At 36.7% G+C, this 22,832-nt stretch overlaps 1 protein-coding gene across 5 annotated transcripts; it reads left to right on the top strand.

Moving 5' to 3' along the window:
• The first annotated feature begins 7,668 nt into the window (after positions 1-7,668).
• On the top strand, positions 7,669-12,622 carry Tpst (tyrosylprotein sulfotransferase). 5 transcript variants are annotated; one of them, XM_089698772.1, is made up of 6 exons: positions 7,669-7,936; positions 8,014-8,069; positions 8,633-8,669; positions 10,244-10,773; positions 11,324-11,577; positions 12,379-12,622. In XM_089698772.1, exons 4-6 carry the CDS (start codon positions 10,252-10,254, stop codon positions 12,620-12,622), a joined length of 1,020 nt encoding a protein of 339 aa, XP_089554898.1. In that variant the 5' UTR covers positions 7,669-7,936; positions 8,014-8,069; positions 8,633-8,669; positions 10,244-10,251. The 5 variants fall into 5 exon arrangements, with proteins under 5 accessions (XP_089554898.1, XP_089554900.1, XP_089554899.1 ...); XM_089698774.1 differs by lacking the exon at positions 8,014-8,069; XM_089698773.1 differs by lacking the exon at positions 8,633-8,669.
• Positions 12,623-22,832: the final 10,210 nt, after the last annotated feature.

The raw sequence follows: 22,832 nt of genomic DNA, 5'->3' as shown, positions 1-22,832 counted from the left end.
CTCTCAACTCACTCAGCCGATTTTACGTTCTGACTGGCAAACTATGTTACATATACTTCATACATCAAAATCTTCTTAATTTATTGTAATACTGTATAGCATAATTTAGTCCGTTCTTTAAAATTATACCTACTTTTATTAGTCACTCCCAAGAAGCTTATATCTAATACACTGGAGATTGCACTATGACCATTAACTTGTCACAAGAAAATATAACCTTGAATGACGTCAGTGTTGTTTTTTGTCTCTTTCTGTGGGTGACCACACTGGTTTGTATATTCAGGATTTTTCGAAATAAAAAAAACTAAAAATCATGGTCTATAAATAATAACGACATATATTTTTAACAGTATTTATATTATAATATTACTGGTCAACTTACATGAATAATTATCATCTTTATAGGTACATACCATTTTAATTGGTAGAGAATGATAGTTTTAAATAACGCTTGATAACTTTTGATCTCATACTACGATTTTTTAATTAAAATGAGTGCTACATACATTAAAACATCGTTTTGGTTACTCAAGCTTCAGTCTAAAACTTTTCAATATTCCAAAGGGAGAGTTGCATCGCTAGTGTTGATGTGTGGTAACGATATTACAGTTCTCAGAAATTCGTATGTCTTTCAGGAGCTGTACTTACGGTTACTAATGGTTTCATGGTGGTTAATTATAATATAATTAAAATTACTTTAACAGTTGAGACGCAGTAACAAGAATGTGGTAAATAAAAAGGTATAGCACTTTTCAAAAGGTATTTTTTTTCTGGACCGTAATCCTCAGGCTTATAATGCAAACTGCATATTCTGGCATGTTGATAAATTTTACCCTTGATAGGCACTATGGACAGCCATTTATTTCTTTTTATTTCATTTTTGGAAAGCTGAAATAAGTAAAACAAAAAAATATTAGGTTAAAAAGTATAAATTCCAATGTAAAAAAGAACAAACGACAATATGTGAGTGCAATACCGATGTCGTGTGTTGTTTCATTACTAGTATAAAAAATTTTAAAATGGTGTTCTAAATGTTCATCATAATATTGTTTAGCAATATATTATCGTCGCCATCCGTAAAAACCCATCATCATGGTTACCTTACTTGTTAAATTTGTTTGTTGAAAACTTGTTGAAAAATGATGAAAGTATTAGGAAAAGAACTTATTTAACATGATTGCTTAGTAAAATGATGATAAATTTGACGATTTTTGCCATTAAAATGATTCTAAACAGGTAAATGCATGAGTATTGAGGAATATTGTAAATAACGTAAATATACACTTGCCTGTGAAATTATAGGCCAGAATTTGGTGTCCAAAAACTTCTGCAATTTTTCACAATGCAATACATTATTTATATTCGGAAAATATTTATTAAATACGCAACAATATTAACTTAAATATTCGAAGCGACGCAATTTTTTTGACACTTATGCCATATTGTCAAAGTGAGAGTTGCTACAATTTTATTATGGTAACTACCCATAATCAGGGAATATCGCTTTTTAATAATTGGTTCAGATACTTATTTTATTTAGCATAAATAATAATTGTCTCATCCAACAATGCTTCTGAATGACGCTGTTGCCAATTTATCAACAAACTCATGTACAAAAACTAACCTTTTGCACAGAATATTACAGCATACATAGTAGCCTTGGGAAAACTTCGTATTAACAGTGGCAATACCAAGTTAGGTGTGAAAGTGATAGAACACAACAATTTTCTTGTTACACGTCAAATGTTCATACCGAAATCTCCAGTGTATAAGATATAAGCTTCTTGGTCACTCCTCTCTACTTATATGGTGCTGACAGAATAACAGCGAGCCTCAGCTGTAACATTCATGCTGAGTCAGTAATCCTTTTCCCTGAGGTGATACAGATATAATATAATATTATTACGTCTACACAATATATTGTTTTACCCAGTTATACCTTGTTTTTTAAGTTATAAGTATTTTCTGTATCTAATGTACCGTATCATTTTTTTGGAAATAAATGTGTTTCTATTCTATTCTATTCTAAATAAAAAAATTAAGTTATAAAATTGCTTTGATGATAATTTAAGATTCGTTTAATTTTGAATTATGGATAGGTAATTCCAAATTTTAAGATTCGTTTAGTTTGGAATTATGCATTGACGATGCGTATTGACTGCTTTGCATTGTATGGTAGTGGCACAGACTAATAATAATATACTACGTATACAAGTAGTGGTATTTATAAAAAAATATTATTAGGTATTTCGGTTTAGGTTGTTTTTATGGTTTCGTAAAAAGGTACGTATTATTTCCTGTTTTCATAGATTCATTCATACTAGAATTATACGGAACCCTTCGTGCGCGAATCTGACTTCCACTTGGTTGACCTTTTTACAAATCAATAGTCGTATGACGTATAGGTATATTATGAAGAGCTGGAACGTCAACACATTTATACATTGCACATGTTAGGCCGGGAGATACTGACACAAAATTTCGGGTCATTTGTGACAGGATGGCGGTCTAGAGGGGTCTTAGTACGCAATGACAAAAAGAAAAATGATGGTCAGAACGCTGGTACCGGCGGACTAGTCGCGTGGGCGTTAGTCACACTCGTCGGATAAATAGCGAAAGTCCAACGATTTGTAACAAATAAATTTTAGAATTTACCGATAGCCCTTAAAAAAGATGTAGGCGGTAGGGTCATGCCATACTTTGACGATGTGACTTACAGTCCGCCATACCGAAGTGAATGCGTTGATTTAAAAAAAACAATTCAACCATTTGTACCGGGCTAACTTTTGCACAGGTAACCATCGTCGTGCAGCCATTTACTAAAATCGCCATGCCATACTTTTCGGACGATTCCAAATGGTCGCCATACCGCGGAAAATCTGCAAATTTTTGAATTTTTTTTCTCGCCAAACGATTTGTACCACCCTACATTTTTTTTCAACAACTCCTGAATGATTATAAATAGAAGTGTGATAATGCCATACCTGTGGGAGGTGACGAATGTGTATAAGATTTTTTTCTTATTGTAAGATTTTATTCGTAGTTTGAACGATTTGTAGCAGTATGGCACTTATTTTTCCCCCTATTAAAAGTATGGCAAATATAATAATGGTCACGTTGCATCATATACTTTCCAAAAATGCCGTACTGGTACAAATCGCCAATTCTTTTCATTTTTTTTTACGTCTTGGCTTAAGTCTTACAATCATCCGCCCCATGTTTGCATTCTGCGATATTTTTTTCTAGATAGAATTGTATACAAACAGAATATAATGATCCCATACTGTAAAAAATAATTGTACGTATTGTACAGTCGTATTTTTGAAACGTGACGAATAAATTAATTTTTCAAGTATGGCAGCACTTTTTCCCCCTACTAGAAGTATGGCAAATATAATAATGTTCACATTTTATCAAATACTCTCCAAAAATCTAAATGCAATACTGGTACAAATTGTTTGGCGAAAAAAAATTTTTTTTTGCAGATTTTCGGCGGTATGGTGGCCATTTGGAATCGTCCGAAAAGTATGGCATGGCGATTTTCGTAAATGTCTGCACGATGATGATTACCTGTGCAAATGTTAGTCTGGTACAAATGGTTGAATTGTTTTTTTTTTTAAATCAACGCATCGCGTCGGTATGGGGGGCTTAAGTTACACCGGAAAAGTATGGCATGACACTACCGCCTACATCTTTTTTATGGGCTATCGATAAATTCTAAAATTTTTGTGTTACAAATCGTTTGACTTTCGCTATTTATCCGACGAGTTCGACTAACGCCCACGCGACTAGTCCACCGGTACCAGCGTTCTGACCGTCATTTTTCTTTTAGTCATTGCGTAATAAGACCTCTGTAGAACCACCATTCTGTTACAAATGACCCGAAATTTTGTGTCAGTATCTCCCGGCCTATGTATGTGTCATATTTTGCAATTGTTTATAAATACAGGGTGATGTAATTGGTGTAGTACGAATATCTAAAAATCTATGAAGAATTTTGTGATACAGTAAATGGAAGAAATATAGCTCATTATCACACTGTTTGTATGCATTTTCTGAGTAAATTTACTATGGTAATGTATATTATATTTTAGACCATTAGAAAGTAGATATTTCAACAAACAAAAAGCCAAACTTTTTGTAAAAAGCTGATATTTCGACGTCAGAATTTTCGATTGAAAATTAGGTTGTTTTTTTTGGTATTAAGTTGAAATAAGGCGAAAAAATAAATATTTTCAATCAAATAAATTACAGTGTATTTGGGACATAATAAGGTAAGTTTTCACCAAATATCGTAGAAAAAAAATTTTTTTTGAAAAAGAAATAAAAAACCAATAACTTGGTTTTTTGAATATTTCACCTAAATTTTGAGGTTATGTGAAAAAAATGTTAATACAAAAGTTGTAGAATTTTTTATTACCTACAACTTTGCCATTGAACTTTTTTCCATAGGACTTGTAGTTTTGTTGGAAATCAAGAGAAACCATTTTTTAGCCTTAAAAGCTCCCCCCCTCCCACTTCCCGAACTCGGATTGTCTGTAATTTATTTTTCCTTTAATTTTTATCACATTTTCCTCCTTTTCTAATGGGTTTCATCCTACTACTATTTTTTTTAGGTTTTTATCATTTTGGAAGGGATTGTCCCTGGTGTATGTTGGGAGTGAGCGCACGTGTTATTTGTATTGTTTTTATGACCTGAAATTTAATTATTATTTGATAATTGAATAATTATTAATACTTTTATCCAATTTATTATTATTAGAATAAATAATTAAGTTCACCAATTGATTTACTTTTAAATTATAATTTTACAGGTAAATTATGAGAGCTTTCATAATTATATTTGCATATATTTATCTACAACGCACCCATTTTACAATTCAAGTCTAAAATGAAACTAGAGTCGCATTTATTTTTGAACATACTGTAAGTGAAATTGCATAAGTGTGAGTACTGTGAACATGCCAGCTTTCCTTAATTGACCGATATCCTACTAATATTATAAAAGCAAAAATATATAAGAAAAGAGAATGGACATTTGATACTCTTTCACGTAAAAACTACTGAATGAGTTTTTATGGAACTTTACCAAGAAGCTTATATCTAATATGTGATCTAATATCACTGGAGATTGCACTATGACCATTAACTTGTAACAAGAAAATATTACGTTGAATGACGCCTGTATGTTTTTTTATCCCTTTCACACCAACTTGCCAAGTCAATGTTCATAGTGCAATCTCCAGTGTATTAGATATAAGCTTCTTGAACTTTACAATTATATAGTCTAAACATCAGACTAACATATAGGCTACAATTTACCGCGGGAAAATAACTCATTCCCACAGGAAAAAATTGGTAAAAGTTTAAAATAAATTGCTTCAAATAAAACAAATAAACATTTATTTTTTTACATTTTATTTCGATATTTAATTACCAAATTACAATATTTATTATTTAAAATAGATGCCACCTTAAACTTGTGGCACAGCATCTCTGCAAAGCACTTTACTTTTCTTCCCGTCTGATTCGAAATGATTTGAACAAGGCCGAGAATGTTTTGAAGGCTTCCAATTTTCCCTGTGCTATAGCTTTAACCCAAACATCTTTTAATTGTTCTCAAGCCAGAAACCTGCAAATAACAATAAAATCCATACTTAAATACCTTTTTTTTTCTCCTAACCTAAAGCAGTCATTATCAATGAAGTACTTCGTTCCTACTCAAGTATCGATAATTGCACAACACTATGGAAGTTATATTTTGCATTTTTTCTAAAAACTAAGGCGCTGACTCCACGAGCGAGAGAATCGCGACGAGTCCGCCCTTATATCGTCGGATAATCTCCACGAACGAGCGATAATTCCGCCGCGTATCGTCACGAGTCGTAACGGAATCACAGCGTTTCCGCGGCGACTCGTAACGGTATCGTCACGTTTCCTTGAAGAGAACTACGAGAAGACCAGAGGCAACGCTGAAATGACGCTGCGTTTGACAGCGGGCCCGCCGCGCGCTCGTCGCTAGCCCGCTGCTAGTCGCGGCGGGCTAGAGACGATGTAATGACGTTTCGCGCGCTCATTGCCACTCGTCGCATCGCGGCGATAATATCGCCGTGTGGAGACGGTTCCATAGAGAGTGTATAGAAATACGTGGCACGACGATAATATCGCCGCGATTTTCTCGCTCGTGGAGTCAGCGCCTAAGCTGATTATGATTTCATTTCAATGATTACGGTTAGATAAAACATAGATGATTTAGAAAATAACGTAAATTCACTGATTTATAATACAATTAGCCAAAAATTGATCAAAATCACTAACCTGTGAAATGACAAATTTCTATCTTCGTCCGATTTCACATTACTACGGCTTTTACAGCCGTAAGCAACACAAGCCATGTTATCTTTAGTCAATTGTCTTTTCATAAAATAAGAAATTAAACTAAAACACTCGTTTTTCACTTAAAAAAAATGATTAAAATAACCAAGCGATGATCACCAGACTGGTGATCAAAACAAATTGAAATGGCTACATGTCATTTCAAATTGTCGAACTGACATAATATATCTGTCCTCTTTTTTCGCATGACATTTTGCCATAAGCTAAAAAGGCCAAACTAGTGCGTTATTGTTCAATTAATTGTTACTTCTCCAGGCTAGTTAATTGCTCCGAGGTTCTTTGGCATATTATGTAGTTAGATATAAGTTACATATTATGTAAATTTATTGACGTTATTTTAAAAGAGCAACTATGGAGTTTCTTGCCGATTCTTCTCCATAGATACTGCTTTCCGAATCGGTGGTAAATGTTAAAAATACTATGTAATGACGATTCGAAAGTGCTACTAAATAGTAGTCTAATTGAATAAATGAATGTTTGGGTTTGAGTTTGAGTTTGAAATAATAAAGTTAATAAAATAAAAGATCGGGTTTAGTGCTATTTCTTTAATAATAAATCAAACAATAATAATAATGTTTTAAAAATGTTAAATAAAAATAAGAAATAATTATGTAATTTTATTTAATTTTATCCATTCTACTATCAAAATCTTCAAAATCAATTTAGCGGTTCAGAAAATATATCGTTACATTACATACTTTACATTTACACTATAATACATTCGCATTCATATTATTAGAAAGTGTATCATACAAGAGTTTTAATTTTAAATTTAAATAAATAATTTGTTAAAATATAGCTGTTCTTCTAGTAAACTTTATATCGAGTACAGCGTTGGTCAGGTCACATCACTACGATCACTGGGCGGCAGTGAGGCGCGCGAGCGAGCCTGCGCGTGACCGCCTCCCACCTCCCCTTCACCCCCGCGATGCTAGATTTATTTTCATAAAAATAAGTATATAACAATCGACTTACTGATGAAATGTGATACTGGATTTCAATTTTGTGTATTTTCTAGTATCGATTTTGCAAGATAGAACTGCACATTTCACCATGTTTATTCGTAAATATGAAAAAAATTCCAGAGCAACGCACTTCGACAGCACTCAACCACGACTACGAGCGCTCGCGGCGGGAACGTCGTGTTGTTCCCACCTGTGCCTACTGTTCCTACTTGGTTGTTCGCACTCTATAGATAGTATATAAAATACTCTGTTAAAGCTTCTTGTACCCTACCGACTGCATGACATGACCACGACGTGTATAGATTGACATTTGACACATGTCAATATTTTTTAACTACCAACAAAATAAAATGACGTTCTATGCACCTATTATTGTACAAAAACGAAAATAACTGGACATTGATTACTAAGGCAAATAAATTTGTGTGTTCTGGTTGTGCTGGAAGAATTATTCATATTATAGTTTTCTCAAACGTCTAGAAGATTTGATATACGTTACGTATACATTGATCATTGATTTAATAAAACAGTTTTATGTGATATTTTCCTTGCGATAAGAAGTTTTAAAAACTGTGGTAATAATTTTTGCAGTTTATAGTAATTTTACAGCTTCTATCGACATAAACGACTTAGCAGTTTCTTAAAATTAAAGGAGATGCGTTGGCAACTTAAGATGTCATTTCTCCAATAGGGATCAAATTGATGTAGGTAAGTTATTACTCATTAGATCTCAACCAATAAAGTAATTAAAGAAACGATTTTAATTTACCGGGTATCGGCATCTCTCTGCTATTTTAAGTTTAATTAAATTATTATAAAGTAGATATGTTTCATACTACATTTGAATTTTCATTCAAAAACATTGCATTTATTGGTTTGTAATGATATAAATGAATATTTTGTAATTATTGGCAGGTAGTCTTTTGTACTTATTAAGAATAGGCATATTCATGGAATTAGAATCTCATCCATTTGATGAGAAAATTTAGATCTGAACAAGTCTGCAACATTTATTCCTCTTCAATATGCTTACATTTGAATTGTAATTTGTGTAAGCCTAGGCTAGTTCTATGAAAATGATAGTATAGCTTATGATGAACCTTAGTTCACATGTTTGATATAAAAGTTAGTAAGATTTCTGTTTGCACCTTTAGATAATTTCTGTATGCCTTTAGAACATTTGTCTAAAGCTGAAAACACCTGCTTTGTATTATAATAATTACATTTTTATTTTGTAATTATTGCAAATACTTGAAATGAATTTGTTCCAGGGTCTGTTAGAATCAAACTGCAAGAACTGTATATATCGTAAGTTTTAAATATAACATTTCCAACTGGTTTAAGTTTTTATTATAATTGTAGGGCCCAGAGTAAAGATTTTCTTGTTAATGTTATTCTTTATATTAGTCAGTTCAATAAAGAAACGAATCTTCAATGGCGGCCAAAGCTGACTTTGACAGATGGTAGGATCAGCAAAAAAGAAAATAAAAATAACGTAAATTGATAATTATTTTATTAATTATTTCAAATTGTTTGTTGGCAAACTTTTTTGTTATTGTATTTGTGTATTTATGTGAATTATCATATTTACGTATTCAGAATGTAATAAAATCCCCATAACACTTGTAATATGCCCATAAAACTGAACAACTTTTCCCAAAGAACATATTTTGTCAAATTCCAATAAAACATTATTTACTTTCGCAAATGCATAATTGTCATTGTAAATTTATGATAAAAACTATTATAGGGAAAATCAAATACATTTTAGTAATTTTATTTTTCCATTTTTTTTTGCATACCGTACGGCCGTGTGTGAGCGAGAGGGAATGATAAGCGCCGCCATTGAAGATTCGTTTCTTTAAAGAACTGATTAATACTATTTCACATCACAGTCATGATGAAGGCAGATAATTTTCTCATCAAAATTAAAATACTACTTAATGATTGGATCCCATTCTGCAAGGATCCTAGCCCCTAGGTATATCATAATATTATTGCTATCCTGGATATTACTATTTTTTGGAATGTAAAAAAGTTTATTTTAACAAGTGAAATTGCAATAGATTCATGTATTTTATAATGATTATACTAAATCATAACCATCCACATTGAGATAAAAAAATAACAAATAAACACTTGTGAATTTGTTAACAATGTCTAATGTATCTCAACCGTTCAGATAGAATTTGCAAAAAATCACATCATCCATCCAGCGGGGTATAAACTTTTATTAGGCTTATGCACTTGTATTCATTTATGTGGTTTTTCTACCCTATAGTAATGTATTAGGTAATAGTTAGGCATATACTTTAAGGATAGAAAATTCGAGAGGATTATTGGTTCTAAGAATGGGAATTTTCCTGTATTGATTAAAATTACAAAGGTCCTACGAGAAAGATAAATATTTCTTGCTGATACTTTCCTTTACTATTAAAGATGTTTAGGAATTAATACATACTTTAATCAAGAAATTTTCTTTAAACTGTTAAAGTGACATTCAAAAACAACAGAAGTTATTATTTTAAATTATATTATTGCAATAGTTGTAATATTATTACAGCAATTTTACACCAAATCAATTCATTTCACTCATAAATTGAATCAATTTATTTTATGCTTGTTTTTCAATATTAAAGTGCATTATATAAGATAAGGACAGCCCTTATCTTATCTATACTCAGGGTGTTATATATGAATACAAAACTGTAATGTATTAAAAATAATTCTTGTAAAAAAATTGCATAAAGGCCAAGAAAAAAATTAATAGAAGAATCAAAGTATAAGCATCAGTAATACATATATTGAATATAATAAAATGCACACGGGGTGAAGGCGTCGCGTGGACAGGCCGGCTGTGGCTAACGGGCGCGCGTTTGCAGGCGGGCCGATGGGTCGCGGCGCGCGGCTGCGGCTGGCGCTGGCGCTGCTGGCGGGCGCGGCGCTGCTGTGGGCGTGGCGCGGGCGCGGCGCCGGCCGGCCGCACAGCCCGCGCGACCTGGGGCTGCCCGTGGAGGGCCGCGACTTGCCGCTCATCTTCATCGGCGGCGTGCCGCGCTCGGGCACCACGCTCATGCGCGCCATGCTGGACGCGCACCCCGACGTGCGCTGCGGCCAGGAGACGCGCGTCGTGCCGCGCATCCTACAGATGCGCCAGTACTGGATGAAGTCGCAGAAGGAGAGCATGCGCCTCGAGCAAGCCGGCGTCTCCAAGAACGTCATCGACAACGCGATCGCCGCTTTCTGCCTCGAGGTGATCGTGCGCCACGGTGACTACGCGCCGCGCTTGTGTAACAAGGATCCCCTCATGTTGAAAATGGGCACTTATGCCTTAGAACTGTTTCCCAATGCCAAATTTATTTTTATGGTGCGGGACGGCCGGGCCACTGTGCATTCTATTATTACGCGAAAAGTGAGTTCTATATCTCTAAGTTTAGTATCATTCATGTTTTCATAATTTTCACGCATTCTTTATTTTATAATTTCATCTTTAAATTTATATACAGTGTGGAAATTTTCGATGGGCCCTGGAGGGAAAGTACATAAAATACTGAAGATAGCAAATTTTGCTGAAAGGAAACATTCCGATATTTTTAAAAAGAAATAAAACTGCATTCAAAGATTTTCGAAAATTCACTTGCGGGAATCGAACTTTCCCTCCAGGGCCCAACGAAAATTTCCACACTGTATAGGTACTCACTTATTTTGTCGGGAAAGTAAGTTAGAAGATTGCATCGTCCAGGGGTTAGAAATCTATATTTCTATAAGGTCATTTAAAAACTACACTTTGAGGTTACCATATCTAACATTTTTACTGTTCGCTTGATTTTGATTTTTTATCTATTTTATGGTGTTAAAGGAAATTTAAAAATTGTCGCGAACGGTGCCTCAATTTAAAGAGGAGCGCGTAGCACACTCGAACCGGAGCCGCGTCCGCAAAACGTAATGTCGCAACTCGGCAGGTGACCATCACCGGGTTCGACCTGTCGAGCTACCGGCAGTGCCTCAGCAAGTGGAACCGCGCCGTGGAGGTGATGTACCAGCAGTGCCGCTCGCTGGGCCGCGCGCGCTGCCTGCTGGTGCGCTACGAGGCGCTGGTGCTGGCGCCGGCCGCCACCCTGCGGCGCGTGCTGGCCTTCCTCGACGTGCCGTGGGACGACGCCGTGCTGCACCACGAGCGCTACATCAACCAGCCCGGCGGCGTCGCGCTCTCCAAGTACGCTCCCCCTTCCCACTCCCCACATACACGCGATCGCAGGATCGTCGAGTGTGCACAGCCGATTATTCCGTAACTTTTACAGATATCGGAAAACTTTTCACTGATATAGAAAGTACGAGCTGATCTCAAGAACTACTGGTCCGATTTGAAAAATTATTTCGGTGAAAGAGCCCATTTATCGAGGAAGGCTATCCATACTAATCCATACTAATATTATAAATGCGAAAGTATCTGTCTGTCTGTCTGTTACTCAATCACGCCTAAACTACTGAACCGATTTGCATGAAATTTAGTATGGAGATATTTTGATACCCGAGAAAGGACATAGGCTACCTTTTATTGCGAAATATGTACCACGGGCGAAGCCGGGGCGGACCACTAGTAGGCTATATATCATCACGCTAAGACCAACAGGATCGGAACAATGCGGGTGAAACCGCGTGGCACAGCTAATAATATAATATATACACGGGTGAAGTTGCTATGCTGTAAGAAAGATAGTTATGTATAAAAAAATCTCTTTATTTTTACGATATTACGCTTCTTCATCGTTATGACATCTCTTAGAGCTAACGCGCACGAGCAACTTTGTCTCCGCAACTATTTTGTCTCTCCCATCAATTGTATGGGGAGTTGCGTCGCTACGTGCGCGCACTTTCATACTAGCCCATGGGTGGAGAGACAAAATAGTTGCGGAGACAAAATAGTTGCGGAGACAAAGTTGCTCGTGCGCGCTAGCTCTTACGAGACAAGTTCGCCTCGTGTCCCCCCTCACTGACGGGCGCGTCCGTGTCGCAGCGTGGAGCGCTCGTCGGACCAGGTGGTGCGGCCCGTGAACCTGGACGCGCTGGACAAGTGGGTGGGCGCGCTGCCGGCCGACGTGCGCGGCGAGATGGCCGAGCTGGCGCCCATGCTGTCCGTGCTGGGCTACGACCCGTGGGCCAACCCGCCGCGCTACGCCGAGCTGCTGCGCGCGATGGACCAACCCGCACTGCACGAGCCCGCCCCGCGCGAGCCCGCCGCCGACGCGCGCCCGCCCTGACGCTCGCTCTAATATAGCTCTTACGTGAATACGCGCCTTTTATTTATTTCCTTCCCCGTGCCCCTCACATATAAACGTCTGAAACTGACGAGCACCATGCTGTTATTGCGTAGCGATTACTCGTATCGAAAAATATTTATTGTACAGAAATGATCTGGTTAGTGTTTTATTACGATATACCTAGTACATACGTGTTACCGTGAGTGTCCGAAATGTAGTATGATCACGAGACCGCCGAGAGACTAAAATATGTTACATGTTTTGACGGAGAAACAAAAATTTTTACTTGTGAACTACCCCCACCTATTTCTTCGCCGTATGTAGGTATGTCGATATTTTCTGGAAGTTAGTAGTATTACCTTATGGCAACTTCTAGTCCTTTGGTAAGTGTTAGAAAGTTATAAACCATCCCCTATTGAAATTTTGTATTTTTTTATTTCAATAGTCTTAGAAAAAAAAATATTTTCTCGTTGGTCAAAGCGTATGAAGTTGTTGTTGTCTAGTATGAGTGCACACTACACATACCGCGATAAATATAAATTAATTATTCTGCTAAAAAACAAATGGAAAAGAGTTTTTCGTACAGAAAAACAATTCGATTAGAAAATCGAAAAAAAGTAGAAACTTTTATTTATATCTTTGGCTGAAATTATTATTAAGGTTTCGCTTTTTAAAATATATTATGGCTCAGTAGTCGTCACGTCAAATCCACGCGAACATAGTCGACGGCAAACACGAGAAGGTTTTCGGATACCAACCGCGCTACACGGGATGCGCGCACGCACAGCGCGTCTCCACGTGCACGAGGCGCACGGCGGCCAGCACGCGCGCCAGCGGCTCGGCCGCGTCGGCCAGCGCCAGCCACAGCGGGCGCAGCGCCTCGCGCGCCGCCGCCGCCAGCTGCGCCGCCAGCACCAGCGGCGGCCGCGCCAGCGCGTTGTAGCCCAGCGCCAGCGCCGGCTTCAGCGCCTCGTCCGCCAGCGCCGCCACCGCGCCGCACAGGGCCGCGCGCCCCGCCGCCAGCGAGCATCTGCCGGGAGTCGCTCGTTCGTTTGTGATATTCCATTTGGGAGGCTCCGGGACGAAAATTGAGCCGAGACCTTGCTATTTTCAAGACGACGTCGACGGGCAGGGTGAGTAAGAGGTGCGAGGCGGCCAGTAACTCGGCGAAGAGGTCGCCGGCGGGCCCGGCGAGCGCGCGGGCCAGCCGCTCCACGCGCGTGACCCGCGCGGCCGAGCGCGACCACAGCGCCTCGCAGCCTCGCTCGAAAGGGTACACTTCTATCCGATCCGGCCCTGTCGCAGACGTTACATTTTATCTATATTTTATGGAGTGGATTGTTCCATAACTGATTGGCAATATACAGAATACTTAATAGTACCTTAAACGCTGCTTTAGGATGAAAAATTTTAGTAACAGATCAATGATCATTCTGATTGCAAATCATTATATTAGGAAGAATAATTTCGGGTACAGAACTTTAGATGAGTAAATATGGACCCGTTTTAATAACTTGAGCGGTATGAATTTAGGTAAGCGTCAAATAAAAGAAACAACGACGAGTATCTATTGGTTGATATAAAATGCAGATTGAGCGTGCTTAACGTGGGTTATGATTAATTCATTAGAGATATTAAAATCCTAACTGAGCGACTAAATTACTACTATCGGAACTACTGGGCCGATTTGAAAAATTCTTTCCAACAGACCAACAGGAGCGGAGTCATGCGGGTTAAACCGCGAAGCGCAGCTAGTTAATGATAAAATGCCGCTCAGTTTAAATACATAAATCATAAGCCAACTAATGACTAAATGAAAAATACAGGATATACATATTATGTGATGGTTGTCACCTTAGATAAGTAATGGCTTGATGATCTAAGGTTGTCACTCAAACAAATATTAGGTACAAATTAGGTCGCTGTTTTATGAAAATGCTCCTTTTATATTTTATGCTACGTTTACACGTTGGCCGGGGATGGGCCAGCTTCCACTCGCCGATCGTTCACCAACATCGCTTAGCGTTTGGGAGTTGAGTTGGCGAGCGCGTCAGCGTGCTACCTGTGCTTTAACTACGAGTTACTCGTTAGAATACTACCGATTTTAGATTACGACTATCAATATTGCATTGAGCAAGATCAATCAATGTGGAAGATGCTTAGTATTTTACTCGACCTGAAATTTATATAATATGATAGAAAGCTGTACCTTCTTCAGACCAATACTCTTCTCTCCCAGAAGCGATGTTTCTTATCCTTCTCCAAAAAATATTTTTAGATGTTTTCTATAATAAAAATTACATTTCGATTGACCATAATATTATTTTAACAATTATCTTCACAACATAAATCATACCTAGCAGATAGAAAATTATTTTAGGCTAAGATTTCAAGTCCTAAGCATATAGAATGTTGGAATTAGGTACCTTTTGGTGCAATCTGTGTTCGTTTTGTTTCTGTAAAGCCTCAGCAGCCCCGCTCGTTCCCTTCGCTCCTGCGGACTCCCTGTTTAAAGTTACATTTTTGTTTTTTTCTGGAAATAGTGCGGGTAAGTGGTTCCATCTGAAATGTAATAATTATAATAATGTAAATTAATTTAATAGAAAATCACCCTCTTATGGCTGCTTTACTTACACGTATTCAGTTGATAAGTAGCCTGTAACTAAACGCGAATATTTTGTTTTATCCACCACGAATAATCTTTTCCAAATTTTATTTCTAATCATGTTTTAAACAACGAAGTCTGGTTCGATGGGAATTTTGCTCTTGTGTAACCGAAACGTGATAATTTTATGTCAATTAGTATCGATAGCAGATTCTATCCCTTAGCTTTTCTGCCATTTGTCTAGAGGCCATTATGTTTGATAGACATGAATATAAAGGATTTAACAGATTTGGATACCATTTGGCTTAAATCAATAGGAACCGAAATATCATTGTAGATGAGCAAAGCTGTATTTTATACAATCTTACGGTTGTTGATGAAGAGCGGCGAATGCGGGGCAGGCCAAGAGCACGGCGGTCGGGACTGCCTCGTCGCATCTCGCCATCTGACAAACTCCAATATGTTTTAGTACTACCGTCGAGATAAATAGTAAGGAATCGAATTGTTCCTAATATCTAATGGGTTAAAGGCTTTGTCAGATAGGACGCGTATTTTAGCGCTGCGTAGTAGCGCTGCAGCGTCCTGTTTTAACGTCGCGCGAGGCTTCGTCAAACAGAACGCTTTAGCGCGCGTTAGGACACAGTAATTGATATTATTAAAGCTGCATGTTGTTTACATAATTATTACTTACGAACAAAACAAGGTACAGCGATATTAACTCCGGAGTCGGAAGAATTTTTTACTTACCAGTTTCATTAATTTCTTCTCCGATTTGTGCCCACAATTTTGCCTTAATTGATATATCTTTATAGTTTATATGAACTATCCTTCGTATTATATAAGCATGGATATTTTCTAACCAATTCTATCAAATTTTCGGTCATTATGCAGTATTTTATTATTATTTTACGCCTATTAACGCCGACGCTAAAATAAAATTTGTAAAAAAATACAACACCCGACGTTAAAGCGTCCTAACGCCGCGACAGAGCGTTGCGTACTGCTAGCGCCGCGGGCGCTCTGTTTGACGGTATTCTACGATGGTAGTAGAACACATCTTAGCGTCATATCGCGGCGTCAACTTAACGCTCTGACGCGCGCTAAGTACGCGTCCTGTCTGACAAAGCCTTAAATTAATCCATGATTGGGTAATACAAATAGCGTCCATGAATAATTGAAACTCCATAAAGCTCTTCATGATTTGGAGTGTAGTGGTAGAAACAAATTCCTCGATCGCGCCGTTTAAATGAGTTCCAAATAGAGAAAACAATATGCTTTCAGACAACAGGCCGGCCTGAAAATACCACAGCCGACTATCCTCCCTACGATTTTAAAGAAATTTGACGAAAAACAGTTTAAGACAAAACTTTATATGTGGCTATTAAGCAAAAATTTTTATAATGTAACCTGGACCTTTTGGATTGTAAACATAAATATTGACATGTATATTATTCTTTGTTGTTCGTGTGTGTAATCGTTCGTTTGTGTGTAATAAATAAGTATATTTTGAACTTAATTATAATAAGTATGTAATGTTTATGTAATAATTTTTTTTTCTGATTATGCGGAGCTGTGAAATTATGTTTGCATGCCAGTATAACTGGCGAATGTGCTGTACTTTTCCATAACTTAAATAACTTGTGAACCACATTTGAGCAAATAAAGATTTATTTATTTATTTATTTACGTCGCTGGTATCTTCTGTATTTTAGAAATCGAAGAATGTAGGCTTCAATTCTGCTTGTATTCGTTATTCTTACCTACTCACTCATACTCACTTGAGCCTGGATATTGAGTTCCGGTGGAGTGGGGCTCGATGCGTGAGGCAAACGACGAGATCCGTGTCTTTGTTTCTGAACCACCACCTTAACGTAAATAATAAATGATCATAGCTTCAGTTGACGCCGTTTATGGACCTCTTTCAGCTTTTCACATCTTGATACCGGCTTTATTAAACAGCGCCATGCAACTAGTTGAACGTGGATCGCGACGTGGATCCATCATTCACGTCGTGAAATTCGTGTTCTCGTCAAATCTTTCATTGTGATCATAACACGTAATTTTTCTCTCTATGAGTGTTATCGGCCTTAAATCGTAACAATTATATACCCACTAGCTTTACGCCCACGGCTTCGCCCTCGCACTCAAGGAAAAACCCGCATTGTTCCCGTTCCCGTGGGATTTCCGGAATAAAACTTATCCGATGTCCTTCCTCAGGTCTCAAGCTATCTCTGTACCAAATTTGAAGTAAAGTACTTTTTGAGATTAGCCCGAACATACATACAGATAAACAGACAAAAATTCTAAAAAATGTATTTTTGGCTTTGGTATCTATTGTAGATCACGCCCCAAGTATTCTTTTAAAAAAATATTCAATGCAGTTTTGACTTCCCTACGATTTTATTATATACTAGCTGCGCTTCGCGGTTTCACCCGCGTGGCTCCTGTTGGTCTTAGCGTAATGATATAATAGCCTTCCTCGATAAATGGACTATTTAACACCGAAATAATTTTTAAAATCGGACCAGTAGTTCCTGAGATTAGCGCGTTCAAACAAACAAACAAACTCTTCAGATTTATAATATTAGTATAGATGTATAGATTTTGTGTGAGCCACAGGTTGTCGACATTTATTTTTCTTTGGGATTACCTGTACGTAGGAAGCCGACGAGTGGTCGGTGGGCGGGGAGCAGGCAGCGTCGCCCGCCGCCCCGCTCGAGCTCGCCTCCACGTCTAGAGAATTGACAAGTGTTCATTTTTGCAAAAATGTAATCCCTTACCCCGAGTCCCGACACAATAATTTAATTCAAACTCAAAACTCAGACTCAAACTCAAACATTTATTTATTCAATTAGACTTCTTCGAGAAGCACTTTTGAAACGTCAATACATATTTTTTTTTACATTTACCACCGATTCGGAAAGCAGTATCTATGGAGAAGAACTGGCAAGAAACTCCATAGTTGCTCTTTTAAATCATATCAGTATTACAATTTAATTTTACAAAATATGTAACTGTATATTATCATAATATGCCAGAGAACTGTCCTGTGGTTTTTACGCGATAACCCTCCATGGGTTTTTATCTTTCATAATATATTCCTTAATGCTGTAATAGGTTCTCTGAACTACCTAATACGTTTTTTACATAATTTTTAAATTTAGCACTACTAAACTCTTTGATACTATGAGGAATTGTGTTGTAAAAAAGTATACCTTGGCCCATAAATTAATTTTTAACTTTAGCTAACCGATAAAATAGCATTTCAATTTTATTTCTGTTCCTTGTGCCATAACAGTGTCTATCTCCTACTCTTGTGTGTAAGTCTGCGTTTTTGTGTACATATAAAATGTTATTAAATATATACTGTGATGGTACAGTGAGGATACCAGTATTCTTAAAGAGATCTCTTAGTGAGTCCCTAGCACGTAAATTATAATATATAGAGCGTATGGCTCTTTTCTGTAATATAAATATTATAAGTAGTTTCTATATCTGCAGCCCTGCCCCAAAGCAGAATTCCATAGGACATAATGCTATGAAAGTAGCCAAAATAAACCAATCTAGCCGTGTCTTCATCGGTGAGATGCCTTATTCTTCGAACTGCATATGCAGCTGAACTAAGCTTAGCAGCGGTGGTGGCAACATGGGCCCCCCATTGTAGTAATATATGGCGAAATCTTTCTGTAGAACGCACCATTGAACTGTCCTGTGTTGAGCTTGAGCGTTATATTATTGTTTGCGTATACAGACCTCCTTCCAGTGACTATAATATGTTTGAGACAGTCATGGAAGAAACATTAAAGCGTTTAGGCAGGAGTAAAAAGAAGGTAATAGTATGTGGTGATTTTAATATTGATTTACTTTCACACACACAGACGGTAACACGAATAGTTAATTTGTTTCACTCATTTAATCTGTATAAAGTTTTTGATGAACCCACACGAATTACACCTACTTCTGCAACTTGTATTGATAATATATACTGTGATTGCAACTGTCTAGAAAAAAATATCCTCAATATACTGACTTCAGATCACTGTGGCCAGAAAGTAGTTTTGGAATGGGATTGCATACCTAAGTTTAAAAGAATTAATGTTAGGCCTATAACTAAAAAAGGCATTGATAAATTTAGAGATAATATTAATAATAAACTGCCTAACCTGAATGATCAATCCTTTTATAATAATCCTTGTGAAATGTTTACAAATCTTTTTAATTTAGTTCATAATGAGTTTAAAAAAATATTTAAAGTTAAATCTTTAAGTATCACCAAGGATTTACCATTTAGTCAATGGGCAACACCTAGTATACACAGATGCAGGAACATTCTATATGAGTTATATGGCATGAAGCAATATAACAAAGACTTGTCATTCCATAATTATGTTAGAAATTATTCAAAAACTTTTAAAAAAGTTTGTTTCACTGCCAAGTGTCTATATGTCAGAGATAAAATACGCAACTCTGATAACAAAGTTAAAACTGTTTGGACAATTATTAATGGTGAAATGGGCAAAAGCCGGACAAATAGTACCATAAAACTTGTAAATGCTGGCAGGGTAATTGACAAAAGTGCTGATGTTGCGCTTGCTTTTGAAGATTTCTTTAGTAGTGTCCCTGTTAGTATTACTAAAAAATTAAATTCATCATCAGTGCTTGCGGAGTCCTATTTGAGGGACCATGTTGCGGAGTGTAATGTATTATTTGAATTGCGACATGTGACTGCAGATGAAATTGTTAAAACTTTTAAAACATTAAACTTAAAAAAAACATGTGATCTCTGGGGAATGTCTGTGAATTTAGTAAATAATATTATAGAAAACATTGCCAACCATTTAGCGTTTATATTTAATCAATGTTGTGACTGTGGTATATTCCCTGATTTATTAAAGTTTAGTAAAGTTATTCCTTTATTCAAAAGCGGTGACCAAGAAGACTGTAATAACTATAGGCCTATTTCTATTTTACCAACTTTGAGCAAAGTCTTCGAGAAATTGATTTTAAACCAATTATGTAGTCATTTTGTTTCAAATGGTTTACTGCACGCCAAACAGTTTGGTTTTACAAGGGGGCGCTCTACCACTGATGCTGGAATAGCTCTTTTGTCACATATATATAAAGCATGGGAAAATTCAAAGAATGCTTTGGGGATATTCTGCGACCTTTCTAAGGCTTTCGACTGTGTAGAACATTCCACTCTATTACGGAAACTAAATTTTTATGGTATCAAAGGTTTATCTCAGGACCTCATAGCTTCATATCTTCAGAACAGGGTACAGACCGTTGTTGTTAATGGAGAGAAATCTTGCGGTGCGCCGATTAACATTGGTGTTCCGCAGGGATCTATCTTAGGACCGTTTTTGTTCTTAGTGTATATTAATGACCTACCTTATTATTTGCAGGATATGTGTGAAATAGTACTGTTTGCAGATGATACCTCATTAATATTTAATGTGGATAGATATGACACAAATGTTGACGAAGTAAACTCTGCTCTTTTACGCATATCTAATTGGTTTAATGCTAATAATTTATTATTGAATGCAAAAAAAACAAATTGTGTAGAGTTTATCCTTCCAAATGTAAAAAAGGTCAAAAGGGATATCATTTTAAACGGGGAGGTATTATACCCTGTCGAGTCTACTGTTTTTCTTGGTTTGACACTAGATGAGAAGCTACAATGGGGGACCCATGTTGCCACCACCGCTGCTAAGCTCAGCTCAGCTGCATATGCAGTTCGAAGAATAAGGCATCTCACCGATGAAGATACGGCTAGATTGGTTTATTTTAGTTACTTTCATAGCATTATGTCCTATGGAATTCTACTATGGGGCAGGGCTGCAGATATAGAAACTATATTTATATTACAGAAAAGAGCCATACGCTCTATATATAATTTACGTGCTCGGGACTCACTAAGAGATCTCTTTAAGAATATTGGTATCCTCACTGTACCATCACAGTATATATTTAATAATGTTTTACATGTACACAAAAACGCGGACTTACACACAAAAGTAGGAGATAGACACTGTTATGGCACAAGGAATAGAAATAAAATTGAAATGCCATTTTATAGGTTAGCTAAAGTTAAAAATTCATTTATGGGCCAAGGTATACGTTTTTACAATAGAATTCCTCATAGTATTAAAGAATTTAGTAGTGTTAAATTTAAAACTTATTTAAAAAATGTATTAGTTCAGAGAGCCTACTACAGCATTAAGGAATATATGGAAGATGAAAATCCATGGAGGGTTGTCGCGTAAGAATAACAGGACAGTTCTTTGGCATATTATGATAATATATAATATTATGTAGTTAGATGTAAGTAACATGTAATGTAAAATTATATTGTATATGGACATGACTTTAAAAGAGCAACTATGGAGTTTCTTGCCGGTTCTTCTCCATAGATACTGCTTTCCGAATCGGTGGTAAATTTAAAGAATGTAATGACGATTCAAAAGTGCTTCTGGAAGAAGTCTAATTGAATAAATAAATGTTTGAGTTTGAGTTTGAGTTTGAAATAATTTTAAAGAAAATTCCCGTAGCAATGACAAATATTAACCTTACTACCTTACCTTACTGTCCCGAGACATAAAAATCTTGAATCATACCATAAAGTCACCCGTTGCAATTGCCAATTGCCACGTGAAAGAGAGCACAAAGACAAGTTGTTGCAATGGTAGTTGACTACACATTAATATGTTTGTGTACCTACGTCTGTAAAGCTAGTATGGTCAAGCAGGCAGAATCACTCGTTGTTTAGGTTAAAATTTAGTGGTCACGTAGTGCTGTACCAACGAGAAATTTGGTGCTGAAATAGGTAAACAAAAAATTAGAAAACTGCTAAATCTAATAATAATTAAGCTAGCAGTGTACTTTACCTATGACAGCAACAAATTTCTCGTTTGAGCAAACTTCTAGCTTTACCTGCAGACGTTGTTTGTGTACGTGTAGTGTGTACTGTACACGTACGTGGTTCAAATCACTTTCAAATGCTAGGACAAAATGTCCAATGATCTTTATAAAGACAAATTGTTATACCTAAATATTACTTTTGATGTATGAATGAAATAATGTTTGTAAAATACTTCTTACCTAAGCGCGTATTAGCGATTTCTATTTCTTTGGTCTCTATTCCTCTGTTGGCAGAAGTATTGGTAAAATTTGATATCGTCTTCGGAGAAGACACGGCCATATTTTCAATACGCAGACAGACGCAGCCAATGTAGAACTATTTGACAACAATAACATTGAAATATTTTTCCTTGTGAAAAAGTTCACATAACTAAATGACGCGTCACTTTTCAAGTCAATTTCAAGTGGTTAGTTTTTTTGTGTTTTAGATATAAGCTTCTTGGTTTTTTTGCTTTCTTTTAAGTACCTATAGAGTATAGAGGCATACAAAAAAAAAAATTATGAAAATTTATATGTTAGTTCAAGTTCCACGATATCCGCCTCTGCACTTTTATATTATACTAGATTTCCGCCCGCGGCTTCGCCCGCGTTTTCAAAGGAAAACCCGCATAGGTAGTTTCCGTTCCCGTGGGATTTCTGGGATAAAACCTATATAGAAATTTTCCTGGCGTATAGAAATTT

The sequence above is a fragment of the Colias philodice genome, chromosome 9, assembly GCF_061535455.1.
Source record: "Colias philodice isolate Cphi_HAF_F1 chromosome 9, ilColPhil1 Martin Lab GWU primary, whole genome shotgun sequence".
NCBI classification, from domain to species: Eukaryota; Metazoa; Arthropoda; class Insecta; order Lepidoptera; family Pieridae; genus Colias; species Colias philodice.
This window is presented reverse-complemented; position numbering and strand designations above follow the sequence as displayed.